This window comes from Dufourea novaeangliae, unplaced genomic scaffold (genome assembly GCF_001272555.1).
Source record: "Dufourea novaeangliae isolate 0120121106 unplaced genomic scaffold, ASM127255v1 scaffold101, whole genome shotgun sequence".
NCBI lineage: Eukaryota > Metazoa > Arthropoda > Insecta > Hymenoptera > Halictidae > Dufourea > Dufourea novaeangliae.
Window position 1 is genome coordinate 50,357 of NW_015373989.1, and position 20,920 is coordinate 71,276.

The 20,920-nt window shown below is 34.6% G+C and overlaps 1 protein-coding gene across 1 annotated transcript in view; it reads right to left on the bottom strand.

Moving 5' to 3' along the window:
- LOC107187698 (matrix metalloproteinase-14) overlaps positions 1–20,920 on the bottom strand; it is a 58,284-nt gene that overhangs the window by 14,997 nt on the left and 22,367 nt on the right. The window contains exon 2 of the mRNA XM_015575850.1: positions 7,310–7,433. Within this exon, the coding sequence (XP_015431336.1) occupies positions 7,310–7,433 (124 nt within the window). The remainder of the gene's footprint in view (positions 1–7,309; positions 7,434–20,920) is intronic.

The window sequence follows — 20,920 nt, forward strand, 5'->3', positions numbered from 1 at the left end:
ACTTGCAGTCGCGTGACCGCAGGAACGCAGATAGCAGACGCTTGTTTTCACGTGAGCTGACTGAAGCTGCTTATACACTTGATCGAATCTAGTAAACAGTTTCACATTGAACGTTATAAAGTTGTATGTTTATAAAAACAAACATAATATTTCATAAATCAAAAGTCTAGAATAAAATTTGTCCATTCGAGGTTTAGTTTCCGAAAAATTTCAATTTTGAAAATTTATCCAATATATATGTATTCGTGCTGGTAATAAATAGAAACGGAATGTAATGAACAGATTTCAAATTCGATTATTATGACAGATTTTCAAATTCGATTATTTTGGAAATAAAGCATCATATAAAAAAATTTTATTCCACAGTCTCGATTTATTTTTGCATATAGAATTTGCATACCATTTTTTCGGCAGTATCCTGTAAACAATTGATTTATAGACAAAATTCGATCGATTTCATTTCGTTCGATTGCGAATTGCCAAGTGTACAAGCGGCATAAAGTTGTTACATACTCCTCATATTATGCATACACGCGTTCAAGTTACGTTGATGCATATATGCACCGTGATACAAGGCAACACACGTGGCACGGAAGATCGCGGGATAGAGAACAGAGAGCGTGCGGTTAAACTGAGTGATCGATAGCTGAGGATCTTGCAATCTGTAGCTGTAATTTGATGCATTCGCAGCGTTTCCAAATGGAATTATACGAAACCTTCGTTTGAACCCTGAATTAACCCTGACAAGTTGAGTTCTATTAAAATCTATTGTTTGTACATATTTAACGTTTTTAGGTCAATAGGTTTCCATAGAGAAATAATTTACAGATATAGTATCTAACACTATTTACTGTAATTCTTAACAGAAAAAATTCAGAATACCTTTCTGATCTTTAGTTTAGTTAAAATCACGTGAAATAATGGAAACAACGATTACTGTTCATATAACACAGAGTTTTGAATTGTTTCAATGTTAACATAAAATTTTATAGAAAATAGTGGACTATTTAAGCCATTCATAGGATAAAGTATCTAACATCAATTTTGGAATATTTTTCAAATTCGAGATCCAAATCACTTGATAAGGTTCCTAACTTTTATTATTTCAAAATAAATTTCCTTGATAATTTTCACGATGTTAACTAATTTAGCAAATTGAATGGCTCATTTATTGGTATATTTAATATACTTATAGACTTATACGATGTGTTATAAAGAGGCAACCTTTTTTATCTCGATGTTACAAGTCAAAATATGGATCTCTTAATGCAATTAATCGAATAATAAAATGCATTAGTCTACTATACGTTGATAACATAGATTTCTTCTCAGGTAATATATCATCATTTGAATGTAAACTATTAATTCAGTAATATACATAATAGCGTATCATGGAAACCTTATCACGTCATAAGTATTGTAACAATATTCATTGTACTATTGGGTCTTCAATTCTAAATAAATAATATACGAAATGGTCTATTATATTTATGGTGGTAATCGAATCCAATAAAACGTATCTTAGGCCTCGATCGATATTTATTTATTTAGTTATTTAACGGGTATAAAACCGGTATACATACATAACAATGAATGAAAATAAGATCAGAAACAGTCACAACAATATATTATACAGTATGGAATTAGTCGCGATAGGAAATTTTTAGTAAAATATTAACTAAGATTAAACAATTCTTAGTGCTCTATGTAGGGATGCCTTAAAGTCTTCAATAGAGCCACTGAAAAAGTCAATCAGATCCGTGAATTTATTGGCTGATTTCAGGATTCGATAAATTGAATCACCTGAACCATATTTCGTTTTTACTATAGTATAATAAAATATATGATAGCATAATAAGATATTAATACAGTAGATGTAGAATTTTGTCTAATTGTTACCAGTAACTCTGAGAATAAAATTTCTCGCCATAATATTTCCTAATGATGGTGAAACTCTCGTCTTTGCGACACCCGATTCCAATCATCAATGGAGACAGACTTTCTTTCTCTCTTACAACACGCTGGAAACACTCGGTCGCGTGCGATTATCTCGTTTTTTTCTTCTTCTTTTTATCTTTGGGAACCTCCAGATCATAATCTTTCGACACGTTCGATTTCATGTCGGTGTCTGTGGATGATTTACTGAAAGCAACGCGATGCCCGACGAGATATCGAACGGTAACCAGGAAGCAGAAAATGCTTGGCGCACGCAGCGGAAGATTACTGTCAATAAACGCGTCTCATCTCGAATAATACCGCCACCGACGGTCTACAATTTTATAGTTAGATCATTCTTCCGTTCACCTTCGTTCGTTTTTTTTTTATTATTATTATTGGCGACCGTCGAATTGTCGTTTCCGACCGTCGATGCTCGGCGTTGAAATTGCTCGTTGATCATTGAAAGTGTAAGGTGAGTATTTGGAATATTCAGGGTTTCTCGAAAGGAATGAAAATGAAAAACAATGCTCAATGTTTCACGATTGTAATTTTTGTAATTTTTTTTTTTGAGAAATAAACTTTTATTATTTTTTTTTTGTTATTGGAACGGAGAAGTTTTTAATGGGGGCAGAGATGAGCTACAAGATAGATTTAATGTTAGCGTTGCAAAATATTATAGGAGCCATTCTGTTTCAAATTAATGTTAAAATAACAAAAGAGGATGGAATTTTTGGAAAAACTGAACTACGACTGGGCCAAACAATTTTTCGTACTTTCAGTTAAAAAATTTGTGATGGTTTATCGTCAAACGAGGGAATAAGTTAATAAGAAAAATAGAAATTCTTCTGAAAGAATAGAATCGAAGCTCTTGTGTCATAGACTGTTTTGATTACTTAATTTAACGCATAAGATATTGTCCTGAGAACGGATGAAGTAACAGTAGGAAGCTAGATCCTTTCTCTGTGTGGTAATTCGTTGCCTCGATTTCGTGGTAATCGATGAAATTTGATGTTTTTTTTGTGGTATAGATAACTCACTCTTGGGATTCAATTGTTGATAAAAAAACTGCGTGACTTTCTATTAACAAATACATAAAATGTAACACGTTTGTGTCGGTCTTAATAAAAAAGTTCTTACGAGATTTGAAGAATATTTCAGGAAGTATTTGATATCGTTCAAGATTTATTTTACCGTATGTCTTATATTTTTAGCACATATTTTCCTGCTTACTCTAATAGTACTTAATTGGGCTATTTGACATTATGTAATATTCTTTGTAGCATAGTTCTATATATTTTTATATAGTATAAATTTTGTGAAAGAAAAAATTAAATTAACGACTGATTATCAAACTATTCGACAATATTAATATTAACATTTTTTTACATAATATTTAATTTAATTTAATTCAATTCATATGGGTGAAACCCCCATTTGACAATATATGATTAAAACGTTACGGCATACTAATACAATAATCATCAAATGAGGTATAGAGAGATATAACAATTATAAGAGTAGAATTCAGATAGATATAAACAATACATTGGTACTTAACCTAATAATAATAATAACCATGCTACCCTATCATAGAAAACACTGTGTAATTCAGACCTAAATTTATTTATGTTAAATATTATATAACAATTATATCTCAAGATTGGAAAATTTGAAAAAAGAATCCTAAGATTCGAGAATAGAAACGTTTGAACATTTGAGATTTGCAACTCGAGGTTCAATGAGTCATCTCGAAAAAAATTCAAACACAGATTCAAATCCGAAGTTCATCGAAAGAAACGTGCCCTAGTGACAAAGTTGCAGCGTGAGTCATTTTCGAAGCGCCATTAACAAATCGGTTGCGTTTCATCGAACTCTGAATCATCGTTTAGCATCATCATGAAGCGTCGAAAGGATCTGGCTCCTACTATTCTCCGACATAAAACGGTTCCAGTCGAATTCCTTCATTTTCATTTTCCCTTTAATCTACAAAATCCAACTTTCTCCTTTCCTATTACCATAATCAATAACAACCTAATCGTACATACCTAAAACGTTCATAATTAATACTCAAATGCATCCCTACATAGAGCACTAAGAACTGTTTAATCTTAGTTAATATTTTATTAAAATTTCCTATCGCGACTAATTCCATACTGTATAATATATTGTTGTAACTGTTTAAATCTTATTTTCATTAAATGTTATGTATATATACTGGGTTTATATTCGTTAACTAACTAAATAAATAAATATTTCCCAAATTCATTTTCAAACATCCTCCACTGACCCAATTTCCGATCAACTCGAACAATTCACCGAGAGCAAAATTATTTCTCACCACTGAATTACTAATAAATCAACAAATTTACGCAGATCAACATCTGATTCTCACCCACGATCGTTTCCCCTATCATCTTCCCAGAATCGTTTTGTTACAAAACATTTCATCTATCAGTGACAATAACTCCGTTCATCTTTCCTCGATAACCGTCTTATCAAACGTCGTTCGATGTCATTTCCTCCTAGAAAGTTTTACACAATCTTTCAGATCCCGTTCCGGAAACAATAATTTGTTTCCTTTGTTCCACCACTCGCGGGGTCTTGTTTGCCGACTTGGCGTGTCAAGGTTCGAGCCATGGCAATGATCGTTCCATGGGCCTCATTTGTTTAATGGCTTCTCTTGAGGACGATTTTCTGGCGACCACTCAGACGTTTGTTTGACGTTCGCTCGTTCATTTTCCCGGCTTTTTGCGACGGCTACGTCGTCTGTTTTCATGCGAACGCTCGAGACGTGTATGTGTACGCGTGTACCTCAAGGTCGACGAAATTCTAAAAATTCGCTCTTTATTCTGGAGCCGGTCAGGCGAGTATTGCGGGGAGTTGCCTAGAGCGTGTTTTTATCTGTGTTGCATCGCGAACGACCTGAACCAGCAGCCGTCTTGTCATCTTCTTGCAGTCTTCTGTTCTCTGATTGCGAAACAAGTTCTATGCACAGACTTCTATATATTAGGTCTGCTGAAAAGTTCTGTCTGGTTTTGAATTAAAAGAAAATAATACATTTTCTGTGCGTTTATTAATATTTACTGAATAATATAATTTCCATCGTTTAATCACCCTGTACAATGGTAAAAAGTAACCCCATCAATGCTCCTATGAGAAAGGTTAGACACCCTCTAACATTCACACCGTTACTATACACCTCTAGATTTGATCATACCGATGTCATCACCAGACTATCAAATTAAGTAATAAATTCTCTAACACCAGAAATTTCTTTGGCGACTTTATATAATCTTTTAAATCAAATGTACAGATCTTTCTCCGAGGCGGATTAGACATTTATTTATTTATTTAATAACTTAACGAGTATAAACCCAGTATAACAATTAATGAAAATAAAATTAGAAACAGTTACATCAATGTATTATACAACTTTTGCTTATATATTATATTTAAGCAACCTAAAAAGATTAATTATATATCCTGCGACCTGTTGCTTATGTAAACAATTTATAGAAACAATGGGGCCAACCCGTTTATAAATAAATAAATAAATAAATAAATAAGTAAATAAAAAGGGACAGTCATATATGTTTCAAACGAACACGTATATTTCTATTTGATTCTCCATTCGATCCTCAATTCGATTCTCCATTCGTTTCTTCATTCGATCCTCGATTTGATTGTGAATTCGATCGTTAATTGGATTCTCGATTGGATCGTCGATTTGCTCGTCAATTCGAACCTCGATTCGATTCTCCATTCGATTCTCCATTCGATCCTCGATTCGATTCTCCATTCGATCCTCGATTCGATTCTCCATTCGATTCTTCATTCGATCCTCGATTCGATCGTAAATTCGATTCTCGATTTGATTGTGAATTCGATCGTTAATTGGATTCTCGATTGGATCGTCGATTTGCTCGTCAATTCGAACCTCGATTCGATTCTCCATTCGATTCTCGATTCGATTCTCCATTCGATTCTTCATTCGATCCTCGATTCGTTCGTAAATTCGATTCTCAATTTGATTGTGAATTCGATCGTAAATTCGATTCTCGATTCGATTGTCGATTCGATCCTGAATTCGATCCTCGATTTGATCCTCGATTCGATTCTCCATTCGATTCTTCATTCGATCCTCGATTCGATCGTAAATTCGATTCTCAATTTGATTGTGAATTCGATCGTAAATTCGATTCTCGATTCGATCGTCGATTCGATCCTGAATTCGATCCTCGATTTGATCCTCGATTCGATTCTCTATTCAATCGTCAATTCGACTCTTTATTCGATCGTCGATTTCATTCTACATTCGATCGTCGATTCGATTGCCAATTTGTCGTTCGATTCGGCGCACGCCGCGACGATAATATCGTGTGTTCACGCGAACGCCTATGACGCGCGCCTCTCTTTTGACGTATGGGAAACGACTTTTGGAATCGGACTCTGGCACGGTGCTGTGCGTGATGATTGTCGATACAACTCGGAACTATTTAATCGTGAACGATCCAGTGGATGCTGGTGCGACACACACGGGGGCCCTCGGTGTGTGAGTCAGAGACAGACCCGGGGCGGCGGACTACGATGAATGAATACGTCCAGTGGGATGATTCATGTAACGGGCACCCACACGAACGATTAAACTCAATTACAGTTAAATATAATACCGGGCACAGGCGATCGCAAGGACGTAAATAAAGCTTAATTGGTGGTTGCGTCCGACAGATCCGTAAGTCTGAGCTCTCTTCCAGAGTTTAACCCTTTGACTACGGTTATACAGTATGTCCGGTTTAAGTGTATGGATGCTATTTTTATTTATTTATTTATTTAGTTATTCAACGGGTATAAACCTAGTATACATACATAACATTTAATGAAAATAAGATCAGAAACAGTCATAACAATATATTATACAGTATGGAATTAGTCGCGATAGGAAATTTTTAATAAAATATTAACTAAAATTAAACAGTTCTTAGTGCTCTATCTAGGGTTGCCTTTAAGCATGCAATAGCGCCACTGAAAAAGTCTATCAGATCCGTGCAATTTTGCTGTTTCTTGTCTGGCGGAACGCACAAATCATTATTTATTTGTATCAATAATATCCGATACAGAGTCTTAAAATTTTGATTTTATCGTTGTTGATTATGGCGTTTAATCCTTTTCATTCTACTTGGTGGAATTTGAAACTTGCTATTTTCAATTCTTTTTCCCTGTTTAAGTGCAACAATAAAGTGCTAACTCGACGAGGAAAAACATTCTAATTACAATTATTTTCGATTTATAAAAAATTTGAAAAACTAGAATTGAGTATTCAAATAGAGAATTCCATTAGGAAAATAGTTATTTGTAACATGTCGCTATTTACCTGTTATATTCAGTCCAGCGAAGGATTGGAATTCGGCGATCGCTTTGGATAACGCGTCCTTGGATATAATACCGCCACTTGTTGGATTTATCGGTTGCAGGTAGCCGAACTGCGAGAGGTAGTTCTGTAACAGGAAAACAATATCTATTCAATGTAAATTCTACAAAGTAAAGTTGACATTTTTTTATGATCTCAGGCCACAATAATAAGAATATAACGTTCATGTTTTTCTCGGATGAGTTATCCAGAAACAACTTGGACGCTGTTGCTTTGACTAATTAACATTCTGAATGGTGAACGATATCGCGTTACAAAGCAGCAGTTTCTGTCAATTTCTCTAGTCATTTTTGCTATATTATTAGTCGTCTACTGCACTGCGTTTTTTGCCCATTAGAGAGGATAATCGGTTTCTTGGCAAAAAGTGTCTGTCCACAAACGACTCATACCCCTTATTATTTCGAAAAGTTAAGACTGGGATCTGTTCCTTTTACATCGACTTCGTGGCATATTAACGTGTTAACTATAGGACGAATACCTATAAAAAGTCCCAGTAACGTTTATAGAACTTTTTTAAAAGTAAAACGGGAACATATAAAAGTTGGTTTTTCACAATGGGTATGCTTTAAACATTTTAACCCTTATTCGTCCCTTGTGTCAAATTGACAAATGTTTCTTCTAAGAAATGATGTTATTTTGTCATGTATAGGTAAATTTAGTCGAGACTCCATGACCTTCATTTTAAAAGATTTGCAAATTTAATTATTTATATCTTTATTATATCAATTCCTTACCATTGTGACGTGGTTGTCAGAGTGTTAATATCATTTCTTGGCAATTGTTATCAGTCGACCATGGAAGATTTTAATAATAATAATAATAATTTACAAAAATTTTGTAAAACTACAGTGGAAGTTCATACAGTTTACACAAATTGTAATCATTATAATGTCTAAGTTTATCTGTTTGAAAATATTTCTAGAATTGAATCTCTAACTGTTTTTGAGTAATTAATTATATTCTGTTATTGTTGTTTCTTTTCGGTAATGGTAATTAAATACTTTTCTTTCTTATTATGTATTAGGATAGAAGAGCACACACTATTCTCAGAAACTAGTTTCTCTGAGCTGTCGAAAAAAAATGTTTCTTCTGATTCTCGATCGAACGAGAGACAAGGAAAACGGAAACACGTACGCGCCGTGCGTTCTGTTCGCCGGAATATTAATTGCCTTCGCGGGACGTGGTTAAATAACAGTATTATACCGCAACAGACCGTCATCAGCCAGGTCAATCCCCCCTGGGAATCATCGTTCTTCCTGCTTGTAATTCGAAAAAGCACGAAATGTACCGGTCCGATGATCGAGCCATCGATCGTGGAGGTCACCCAAGAAAAGTAATTTTCATTTTCAGATGTTCTGATTTCCCCTTCTTAAACGTAAACTTTCATTTTCACATATCCCAATTTCCCCTTCTTAAACGCAAATTTTTATTTTCAGATACCCGTGTATCCTAATTTTCCCTTCTTAAACGTGAATTTCCATTTTCAGATATTTTTATTTTCCCTTCTTAAACGAGAATTTTAATTTTAAGATGTGTATCCTAATTTCCCCTTCTTAAACGAGAATTTTAATTTAGATGTGTATCCTAATTTCCCCTTCTTAAACGTGAATTTCCATTTTTAGATATTTTTATTTCCCCTTCTTAAACGCAAAATCTAATTTTCAGATATCCCAGTTTCCCCTTTTTGAACAGGAATCAAAATTTGTGTAACGACAGAGCTATGAAAGTCACCAAACGCTTCGATTCTCAACTCTTTTTTAAAAGACGATTCCACATTATCATAATGTAGATCGATGCAACGTGAAATTAGTGTGGAATGTTAAAATTTTTACAAATTTTTAATACAGGAATTTTCATAATTAAACGTTCCTCGAGATATTCCAACGTCCCTACAATTATTTTAATATCAGTGGAGATGTAGATCGCTGATTGATCGATGATCGACGAGAACGTACGATTTTACCAGATTCGTATCGGGCACGGATGCTGAATGTGGAGCGTTAAATGATGAATGTGCGTCGTTTCGAGCTCGATATAAAAGCTGAGTCAGCCTTAAAAAGATAATCTGTACTTCACATGCTGCCCGAATTAAACGTAATAATGACGATCTACTGCACTCGATGGCTGACGATCTGAGAGACCTGAGAATTAGTATCTAAGAACGTTGTGTGTCTCTTCATTCTACATCATTAATTCATTTATTTAATTCAGTCAGTGAATTCTGGTGCATTATTTTGAAACTAATGTCCATCATTGAAAAACTTGAAACTGAAATCAGGTCTCTATCATTTTCTACAGTGGAACGTTCTTACATTCTTGATTAGGCATTAACCCTTTGTCAACCAAATTAATTTTCGATATTCACAATTTTTCTTCATTTGCATATATTGTTCACTACTGACTAGTAGAGCATATAGGACTTAAACTTTCAATTTTCAATGTTTTATGTAAATTCTCTTGGGTCCAGCATAAGCGCGATCACTTTACAACGTTGCTGCCCAAATGTTTATTTCCGTTCTTATTAATTTAAAAGGAGATGCTACGTTTCATTCCACTTGGCTTACACAACTCTAACATTTAGTTCTTTTTTCTCTTCAAAAGAGCTTTCTCATTTGTTTGACACTAGAACTACCAAAGCAGTCAAAATGACTTGTTACTCCCTTCTAACGATGATTAAAATCTTACAACAATTACATTTCCTCGGATCTTTCACAACATTCATTCCAACATAAAGACGAAGAAATGAATTAATTTCTAAATTTGTAAAAGTTTGTCATGTTTATCTATCTAATAGACAGATACACGTTTATCGTCTCTAATTCTAATGTTAATAATGGCAAAACAGGTACGTGACTTCAAAGTTACACTGACTTAAAACGATACAAAAAAGAGATAACAAATAATGTCAAATATAGGCGAACATTGAAAAATTCATGCTGCTTTTATCAAATAAAGTACGTTGACTCAGAAAATCGAGCGTCACACGTACACGCCGCTGGTAGAGCCAACGTGTAAAAAAAAAATACAATTTAACGTTGAGTGTTAGGTTTCGTTAAATAAGATTAATTGTAAATCTTCACTAACGTTGTCTCGTACGTGCTCGAAAGATCGTAATTTAACGCCTCGGGGCAGAGTCACAGCACGATCTCGATGAATGCACGTCGGTGAAACTGTAAAAATTAGATGAAAACGTTATCGTAACCTCGAGCATCGCGCGTTGCAAGTCGTAAGTGCGAAGTTATGCCGTGAGTCACGGTCGAACAGCGACTCAGGACCGGATAAAGAAGATATTCACTCGAGTACTTGTGTATCCGATCGAGTGCAGATTTTATAGTTTATATACATATATACTTGATGCTCGCCCGTGAATCTTTTAAGTCTACGGAGCCTTGAATGCCGCTGATTCATCGGTTGTAGCCAAAGAAACAAGCTAAATGGTACTTTTTTTTTTCACACTCGAGTACCCTGCAGTTAGTCTTCGGAGACAGTCGTTGTTCTTGGTTCCGGATGAACACGAGATACACTCGAGTAGCTCGTTTATTGGAATGATTTTTTATAGCGACTGTGAAGTAGATATGGGTTTTAATTGATTATCAGGTTTACGCAGGTGTGTGGATTCTGTAATTTTATTTTACTTACTGGGAATTTAGTTTTAGAGAGTAAAATGGTAGAAACGTGTAGAAAATGAGGGGAATTAAAAATTATGACACGATGTATTCTAAATTAAAAATATTTTCCTTAACTTTCACCGAGTAACAATGATGTAGGGTGTTGAGAAATCAAACAGTATCAAACAGAAGTAATCAAACAGAAATCAAATAGAAGTAGTCATCTAATCCTTGATTATACAAAACTAATACAGATTTCGTCAAAAAATAGTGGATTACTGATTTGTACACCTAATATTTTCAGAAATAATTGTTCGATATTAGTAAAGTTTTTTCGATGGAGAAACGGCTATTACTTTTGCATACACTTGGAATTATTTGAAATTTATTGAATTGTGGAACTTGTAATTAGTAAATTGTAATAAATTATCTTACTTGATTGAATGTAACGGTATAAATAAAGGCACGTTGATTGCTTAGATGAATCAAATTGTGTTTTTTTTCATAGGATGATATTTGGGCTGATGTTTGGAATCTGTTTTAAGGGAAAAAGTCTCCGGTATTCATCGAACTGGTGACACAGAAATTGTCGTTTCTTCATTTCTGCCGTGAATTCAAATGAGATTCATCAAACGAGATAATATGAAAGTAGCAACAGTAATATTCATTCTGCGACTAATAGACTGAAACCTGATTTGCATAGCGTTCTGTATAACACGATTACACGTGACTAAGACGTCGTAAGAGCTTGTTTAGCATCGCCAATGGGCACGCAGAATCTTAATTCTCGTTGCTGGACTTCGTATCATTATGCAAATGTATACTTTCACAGATTAATTTATGAAAGTAGGATTCAAACAGGTGTTTCCCCTATCTGTTACAGGTTTCGCTATATTCAAAGTAGCTCTGTTTCCATTAAACTAATCTGAATATCATATGTCATATAAGCTTACTCATTCAAAAAGTAGTTCTATTTCGTTTCACATTCCAAATTCTTTTACGTCTATTTAACAAAAATCCAACTTCATTTTTATCCTTTTTTTGTGTATTTATCTATGTCTATACAAGTGGACAGGAGGTGATTTTTTATGTAAAAATAAATCTTAGAGGCTTGGACTTCCAGGAAAATCGTACTTGAAAATTCATCTGAGACCAGAATTGGGTAAAACTTAATCTAATTACAAAATATAAATTGCAATTACAATGTAATTGCGCATACACTAAATTACAATTACAATTACAATTACATTGTAATTTTTATTGTAAATTTAGTAGAGTTGATTACAATACAATTGAGATTTTTATTGGAAATTTACTATAGTTAATTACAATGCAATTGTCTTACAGTTGTAATTGTGATTTGGATTTTGTAATTAGATTACATTCAGCCCAACTCTGTCTGAGACGCCTGCATTGATGCTAGCATTAAGTAGAAACGGAAAGTAACGAACAGACGGGTTAACCAAGTTCTATTCAATGGCTGGCGTATCCAGTTGATTTTCAAATACTTTTATCTCTGAAACGAAGCATCGCAAGAAAAATGTTATTCCACATTTTCTACTTATTTTTTCATGTAAATTATGTTCGGGCAATAATTACCTACTTTTCGAGCATCAGCACTCCTTAACTAATACATTTTTATTTATTGCAACAATAATCGGTGATCATATTATTTTTCCACTTTTGGATTCACATATATTATCTGCAATTACTTCATCACTAGTATACGTGTTTAATTTACTAGAAGATGCATCACTAGCACCTGATAAATTATCTTCAATTACTGATATACTAAGATCAGTAGAATCGGAAAAATATTCAAAACGGTTTTCCCTCATTTTCGGGCAACTAACTGTTGCGACTACTTGCTTGCAACTGAATAAATTTATTTGTGGCGAGTTTCGTTTTCAATCGCGGTGTTCCTTACTGTTCTCAGATAACCAATTGTTGTTAAATCGCCAACAAAGCTTTACCGACGTTTATATTTTACCAATACCGATTTCGACGAATTCTACCTAATCATTTTCACGTTTCGGGTAACAACAATAGAAGGAAACACAATAGAAGGGTTAAAGCGTCTAATGATGTGTAGGTGAATGAACTATACCAAAATCTATTGTTTTCCAGTGAAACCACGGTAAAACCCAAGTCTCCCAAACTCTCCGAAATTCGTCGACCGTTCTATCCGGTGTCAATGATGCAATTCGTTTCCGTGTCTTACGAATCCTCGTAATCCCAGTGAGCTCTGCGTCGGCTTCCCGGAACGCCGCGATTTTTATGAATGAACGTAACCGTGGTCCCCGTACTATCCGCGCTGGCGGCGTGTGTCACGCGTGAATGGACGCTCCTTCCGCGACGCCGCCCTCGTAACAGGATCGCCACGTGTGCCAGAACACGCGGCGCACCGACACGCTCACCTGTCGTTCGTTTGTTCGCTCGCGGGAACTACGATTCTGAGTCACCGTCTTGAATTGTTTCTTTTTTTTTTCCTCGGGATTTCGATCGTGACTCGATCCAGTCTGATGATATCGACTCTCAGAATCTTGGGAGATCTGGTATTGTCTGGTCGATGGAAGACGAGGAAGTGGTGGTGAAGATTTTTTGTATAATGTGGGGGGAAATAGTATATTTGGACTAATGACTGGAAATTAGTAATTTTAGATATTATTTAATATTTAAAAATTAATATGGGAACGAATTCTGTGATCTGTATTGGAGGTTTCACTACAGTTAAGCTGTAGTGAGATATTATTGAGATTTTTTTTATTGCATGTTTTGGGTTAAGGGATGGTATAAATTCATGAATATCCGTGGTTTGCTAAGTGCTTGAAATTGAAGATAGTGTAATTTAGGTATGACTGTATTTATGGAAATGCCAATTTATTCGGTCTTGTCGTTGGTTATTTCTGTAACTCTTTTTCTGCATTTAAACTATCTGTATTATTTTTTCCTATTAAATTTCTACATATTAATATATTTCTTTCTGTTTTTTTTAAATGCATTAGTTACTTTATCTGTAATTACGCATATCTTTTTACAAAATTGTAACTTTCTGTACATTTTTGTTCATTTTTGTTATTCTTTATGTAGACTTGCAGAGCTTTTATTAATTTCTGTTAAACTTTTTGTATACTTAGTATAAGTTTTTGTAAATTCTAGTATATATCTTCACGCATTATTGTGTACCTAGACTTTTTGTTTGTCCCCTAGACTTCTATATATTTGTACATAATACCAAAAGGCTCGCAACCCGTATATAAAAATAAATATAAATAAATAAAAATTGAAATGAAACCAAATTTTGAATTCTGTATTAGATACATTAATACAGTTCAGCTATAGTCGTACATTATTAAAATTTGTATTTTATTGCATTTTTCATGCTAAGGGAAAATATAAATTCATAAACATCCGTGATCTATTAACGACTGTTGTTTGAAATTGGGGATAGTGTTTTAGGTATAACGCTCAGGTAAAAATTGTTTAGAAAGGTTTCAGAGCATTTAGCCAATTGTTAAACGTGTAATACCAGTAAGACTGAAGCGAAGATTCAAAAATTAAGTCAATTGATTTCCATTAAACGAAATCGATGAATAATTTAAACGAAAAAAAGGAGTTACACAAGACGAAGGTTATTCTATAAATAAATAATCCATGATTTCTGCGTACGTGCTCGCACCATCCACGAATAAAAATTCACTTATGTAAAACAGAATACACAAAGTCCCACAAGATCCCAGTCCCTCGGTTTCGACTCACGTGGGCGAAGATAAGAGGATCATCTCGCTAATGAACCTCCACGGAGTGCATCCGAACGAGCTGAACAATTGCGGCGGAACGTGTCCAGTTCATTTGGTACGTGGTCGGTATGTGACGTTACTGATTCCGCAGCTAACCGGTTCGTCCGGATATCCGAACAACCGGTTGCTGACCGATTGCATCGTGGAAATGTTTCGAGTGATCAAAGGTCTGCATCGAAACTCGTTCCTTACTTGAGAGTTGAATGCTCGTTGTGTAAGTACCTACCGTCACAGGAATGGTATTCGGGATGCCTCGATCTTCCAAATATTTCGATAATTTTCTGGTGTTGCGATACCTTGTGTTGATTTTCGATCAATTTCGAATTTCCATCGATTTCAATTTTAGAACAATTTCGATTTTTGAACCGTTTCGATCTTTGATGGATTTCGACTTTTCATCGATTTCGACTTTCCATCAGTTTCGAATTTTCATCGATTTCGGACTTCCATCGATTTCGACGTTCGATCGATTTCTTGAATCCTGCTACAAAAAATTCTTTCGTACCGTTCATTTATACATATGACGTGGTATTTTATAAGATTTCGAGATTTTTAGGACAGTTAATAATTGCAGAAACTACTATAGTGTACTATTGTAGGTATATGTATACTATAGTTTATTTATCAATGTCATTCATATTAAGAATATTTCAGATATTCCACTCTGTGCAGACACTTAAGCCTGCAGAAACGTTTCACTCTCGGAATTAAACAGATTCGATTTTTCCTTCTAAAAGAAAAAGAGTTGCGTGGGATCATACGTGATTATTCGCAGTTTTCATGACGAATCGCAGTTTCTTCGACTACGTGACGAATCTCGGGTGTGTACAATCGCTCGTCGGAGGATCTCCTCATCGTTCAATTCTTACGTACGAAGCGACGACAATAGTTGCAATTTTCGCGGAATTAGTCCCTAAATAAAAGATCCGAGATTAAAAACACGGAAGCCACCGGCGGAATCGTAGTAAATCACGGACGTCAGGCTTGCAATTAGGCGACACGTGCGCGCGCACGAGACGAAGAAAGGAAAACGGCACGTACATGATCGTGCGTTTTTCACGGCCGAAATTGCTACCGCGAGCAGTCAGAGGAAAATTAACCGTCATAAGCTGTTCTTCAGTCTCGTGATTCTACGAATTTCTTTGCCACTGACGTTCCCTTCTGTTCCCATTTTTTAGCCTGTTCATTGTTGTGTATGTAAAGTTTTTGTTTGTCCCCTAGGCTTCTATATATTTGTACATCATACCAAGAAATTTATATTTCAGGGATTAAGGTGTTATAACACAGTAATTGTTGCCTACGAAATTCGAATTTATGTAATCTTTTCTTAACAAAGAAGTTTGTGATTATAAATTATTATAATTATTAATAATTAATAATTTACAATTTATTTTTTGTCGATTTTGACCTAATCTTTAATTTCGAGTATATTATATAGTGACCGTCCTAATGAACATAATAAGTAGGTAATAATAACAGTAAATGATTAATAGTTTCCTCATCACTAACTGCTCTATTTGCATCATTGTCTACTTCACTGTTATCACTTTCACTATTCATATCACCATACGAAAATGTTTCTTCTTCGTCGTCTATTGACGATAGGTGTAAAGAGTTAACCATGAAAAATATGCCTGAATTGTGCCATGTACTGACACTTTCTCTAACTAATCGTATAAAAGAAAAATAATAAATACTACCAAAAACGAACAGGACACGTGGAACCTCCTAAATATAAAACTGTGTATGGACAAGAGATTATCATTCAAATTGAATGGCGGATTCAGTGTTAATTGCATCGAAACATAAACTCGTGTATGCGATTCCCAAGGTGTTAAGTTACTCTGAATCACATTATCCTTGAATGTCCCGAGTTTCCAATGGACACGCAGGAATTGTCAGCGAGCCCGGAAAGATGAAAGCTAATTTCAATGTCAATGTTAAAGCCATCAAGCGTTTTGACGTTTTCAAAACAAGCTCGCTTGGAAAGAAAAAAGTAAACGCGGCATAAAAATAGAAATCGATTCCGATAATCGTCGTCGACGACAGCTAACCGCACAGTTGATGCGACGTTAAAAATTCTTATTTGTCCTGGAATAGGGGCGGTGTTCGTAAACGTGGGGTAGAGAATCGTGATGGGCGGCACGCGAACTTGCCTTGGAAAATTTTTCTTCCCCCCCCCCCCCCCCCCCCCCAACCCCCCCCCCAACGTAATTACCGTGCCCGTGGACACGATACGTATTTCACGTATGTACGAGAGCTACCTTGAAATCCGCCTTCGAACGTGCAGAGCAAACGATAATGCAATGTAAAATTACGGGGTATGATGCTGTTGTTAAAATTGCGACCTTCGGTTTCTTGAGAACTTAGACGTCAATAAATTCTGGAAGTTGCTAAGTTTCTTTTTTGTTCACTTTCTTCCTGTGCGATCTATCAAGAGAAGGGGTTTAGTACTCATTTTTGTAGAAGGTGTAATAAAAGTTTTGTGGGTCCCTGAAATGGATTACTCGTGAGGTGATTTGGAACAAGTTTTTCCTTAGCAAAAATGTTATCCGAGGCTTCGTTAACGAGATATTAAAGAAAAACCCCGACCAATGAGAGCGCGAGTCCGAACCGGCCAAGCTCCCGCGGTAGTGTCAGCTAGGCGCTGTGATTGGTAGGGAGCTCGGATGGTTCGGACTTGCGCTCTGATTGGTCGGGGTTTTTCTTTAATATCTCGTTAACGAAGCCTCGGATAACATTTTCGCTCAGGAAAAACTTGGTCCAAATCACCTCACGAGTGACCCATTTCAGGGACTTACAATACTTTTGTTACACTCTGTATATGTTATGTGGCATTGAATGTGTGTACTACGCTCAATGACGTGTGACAAAGTGGTGGAGATTTATATACTGCATAGCATAACTATAAAATCATCCTAAAATTTTCAAATTAATATGTATTATAGTTAAAAGAAAAACGAAGTATGACATGCCTGAAATCGTGTTGAAAAATAAGGTTTCTCCAGAAAAGAATAGATTATATTCCCTAGAAAAAAGTGGTTTGTTTTTATCTTAACATATATATTTTTATAACTTTTATATTATACATATATACGGGTTGCAAATTTTAGGGTGGTTTTATAGTTATGTAACGTAGTGTTTATTAATTTGTTGTTTTAGTTGAATCTAGTTGGTAGATGTAAGAAGTGAGGTCTACGCAGTCTGTATTTTTTGTTAGAAAGATGTAGCAGAGTTGCTAAGTTGGGATGAATAGATTTTGAATAGTTTTTCTTTGCGATTGTTAGTGCAAACATGGTTGAAATTATAAAATTATTATTAAGTTGATGCATTAGTCCTGCTGTAGAGTTCCATTACATAAAAGAAAAATGTTTTATTCCTCCTGAGAAATTATTTTTACAATTAGGAATATTCTTTTGGAATTCGTTATATAATTAGTGATTACACCATGTAATTCCAAGTGTAATGAAATTTATAGTTAGTGCATATCGAGAAGTCAGAACTTTTGTGGCAACTTAATATTTAGCGTTTTATCAATGATTGATATAGATTTGAAAAACGGAACAGGAAGCTTTTTGTTTCGTGTAGTTAATTTATTGGATTTTGAGAGGCTTATTTGTCTATTCGAGTGGAAGTTGTATCCAATTATTTACAAAAGTATAAAGTATACACGTATTTAATCTGAGTGTAAAATACAAATTTTTGAATTTTGTGCAATGATTTAACAGACGATGTTATAGACGTATATGTATGTCAAAAGTGAAATAAGGTGTAAAAAGAAGTCGCGTACACTACAAAGTTATTTTCCTGTACGAGGACTCTGTTATCGGGGAAATTAATTTTGAATGTAATCGATTGCGAAATGCACGCGAATTTGAAATTAAATCCGTTTTATAAGCATATTACATGCAACAGTACTTTTTCCGAGAATTTCTTTTACATCTCTCTACTGATTTTTATTACATTTTCTGCATAAACGTGATAGAAACTTGTGCAAAGATATATAGAACTAAGATAAATTCTTGTATAATGTTTAATTCCTTAGCTAACGGTTTCTACGAAAATAAACTTTTAATCTAATTTCGCATGCGGAATCGTGCAATTTATCATTGTACACACACTGCATAAAAGTGTCTGACGATTAAGAGGCATTGTACAATATTGATGATTCACGCCAGTTTGCACAGGTAATGGCTCTTCTTTCGTTCGAGATAAGGAAAAATAGGGGAAACGAGCGTTGCGATAATGTAACAGGGCATGATTTTTATCAACAATGCAATCGAATATATATTTGCACCTGTAATGGAACCTATAGTTTCCCTTCAGAAAAGCGATTTTGCAATGATTTCTTGGTAATTCAAACAATTTTTTCTTGTCATTTACACTTTTGTTGAAAACACGCTGTTAACTGTCAAACGGACGACCTCCAAATTAACGTTTTATAAATTATAGACACCTCTGTGGACGTTGTAAAATGTCGTTTTCGTTTCTGTTCCAAGAATGGTGCTCGAGCTCGCTAATACGCCAGCGAAATTAGTACCTCGGCTTCATCACCAATTACACTTTATGGAATTTAATCGCTTCCAGCGAACGTGAATCAGTTCGTTTTTAGGGAATGATTATTGTATGTTTGTCTTGTGTAACACCAGATTTCTGTTTAGACGAGTGAATGATGCAGCAAGAAAATAACTGACAATAGGTGTAGCTTGCTGTATAAACAAGAAACCAAATAGGAATAAATAAACTAATAATAGAAGTATATTTCTCAGATGTTAGACCATTTGTTTTCCATTTTTATTAAAGAAATATTCTATGCCATTTTCAACAGGCAGAAGACTAGAGAAATATTTTTTGGTTAAACTGTGCTATTATTTTGAGAGCAAACAGTAGATTACTACTAATATTATTTATATAAATATTTTTATTATACATTGGTTAATTAAATAATTGTGTGTACAGAGATATAAAAATGGAGGACAGAACGTATACCACGATGTTGTTTATTAAACCTAAACATACGATAGATACTACAAAGAATAACAAAAACAAAAAAAAGGAGGATTCGTAGAAATAGTACACCAAGATAAAAATATTTACAGAGTGAGACATTGAGATAAGATCGTAGGAAATTCAGCAATGCCAGATTGATTATATAAAATTGTCTGTGTATGTATCTTCCACGCTTCAGGTTCGACTGTTTCAAACTCAATACTGTTCCACAAATTAAAAGGACATATAACAATATATTATTAACAGTATAATAAACATATTATCTTCTTTCTGATCGTCATTAATACAGAGAATTAATCGCAAATGGAAACGAATCTAACAAAAGTATCGTGCATTTACTTTTAAATTATTGTTCAAGAAATTAAAAAAATTAACCGTTTGTTCCTTTTTAAACAAAGACATCTAAGAAAGAGGAATGCATAGATTGACCTAATATTCCCTTTACCTATCTAATAGTATAAACATGATGTTTCGTACAGATAACACCTACTGCTCTACTTTCATCATCTCATTAATTGACCTATTATAGTTCTAAAGGTTGTTAAAAAATATATCCTTAAAGTTTCTAAAAATATTGTAATGTAGTTCTCCCACATACCGAAATGTTTATGCAAATTTAGACTTTTATACAGTGCCTTTCCTGGGATGTTAGCCACCCGGGTACAAGAACAGTATCGTTGTCCTTATTAATTTAGGATTATTTAATTAAGAATTTGATATACAGTGTTTACTTTTATATCTATATGTATATATATACACTGTTTTTTTTAACATTTATCATGCAAAATGGACATGTTTAGCACATCCGTAATCACGATAAGTGCTCGAAATCTGTAGTCCACTCACAAGGGCAGGCACGGAAGTGTCCCCCTCTGATTGTGATGAAACTTCGCATGTCTGTTAAGCAGTCAAAAATAAGGAATACGTATTTTTTTTGTATCGGCTGACACGCAACTTTCAGGGGTGAAACCACCCCTGGAAGTTTCGATCCGAAATTGTTTTGTTATAAACAAATTATATTTTGGACAATTTGTTAGCACCATATTATTATACATAAAAAACCGCAAACCTAGTTCATTAGAAGTTTTCATGTATCTCCTCTGGTTTTCGAGACAGTACTTTTGGGACGAAATTTC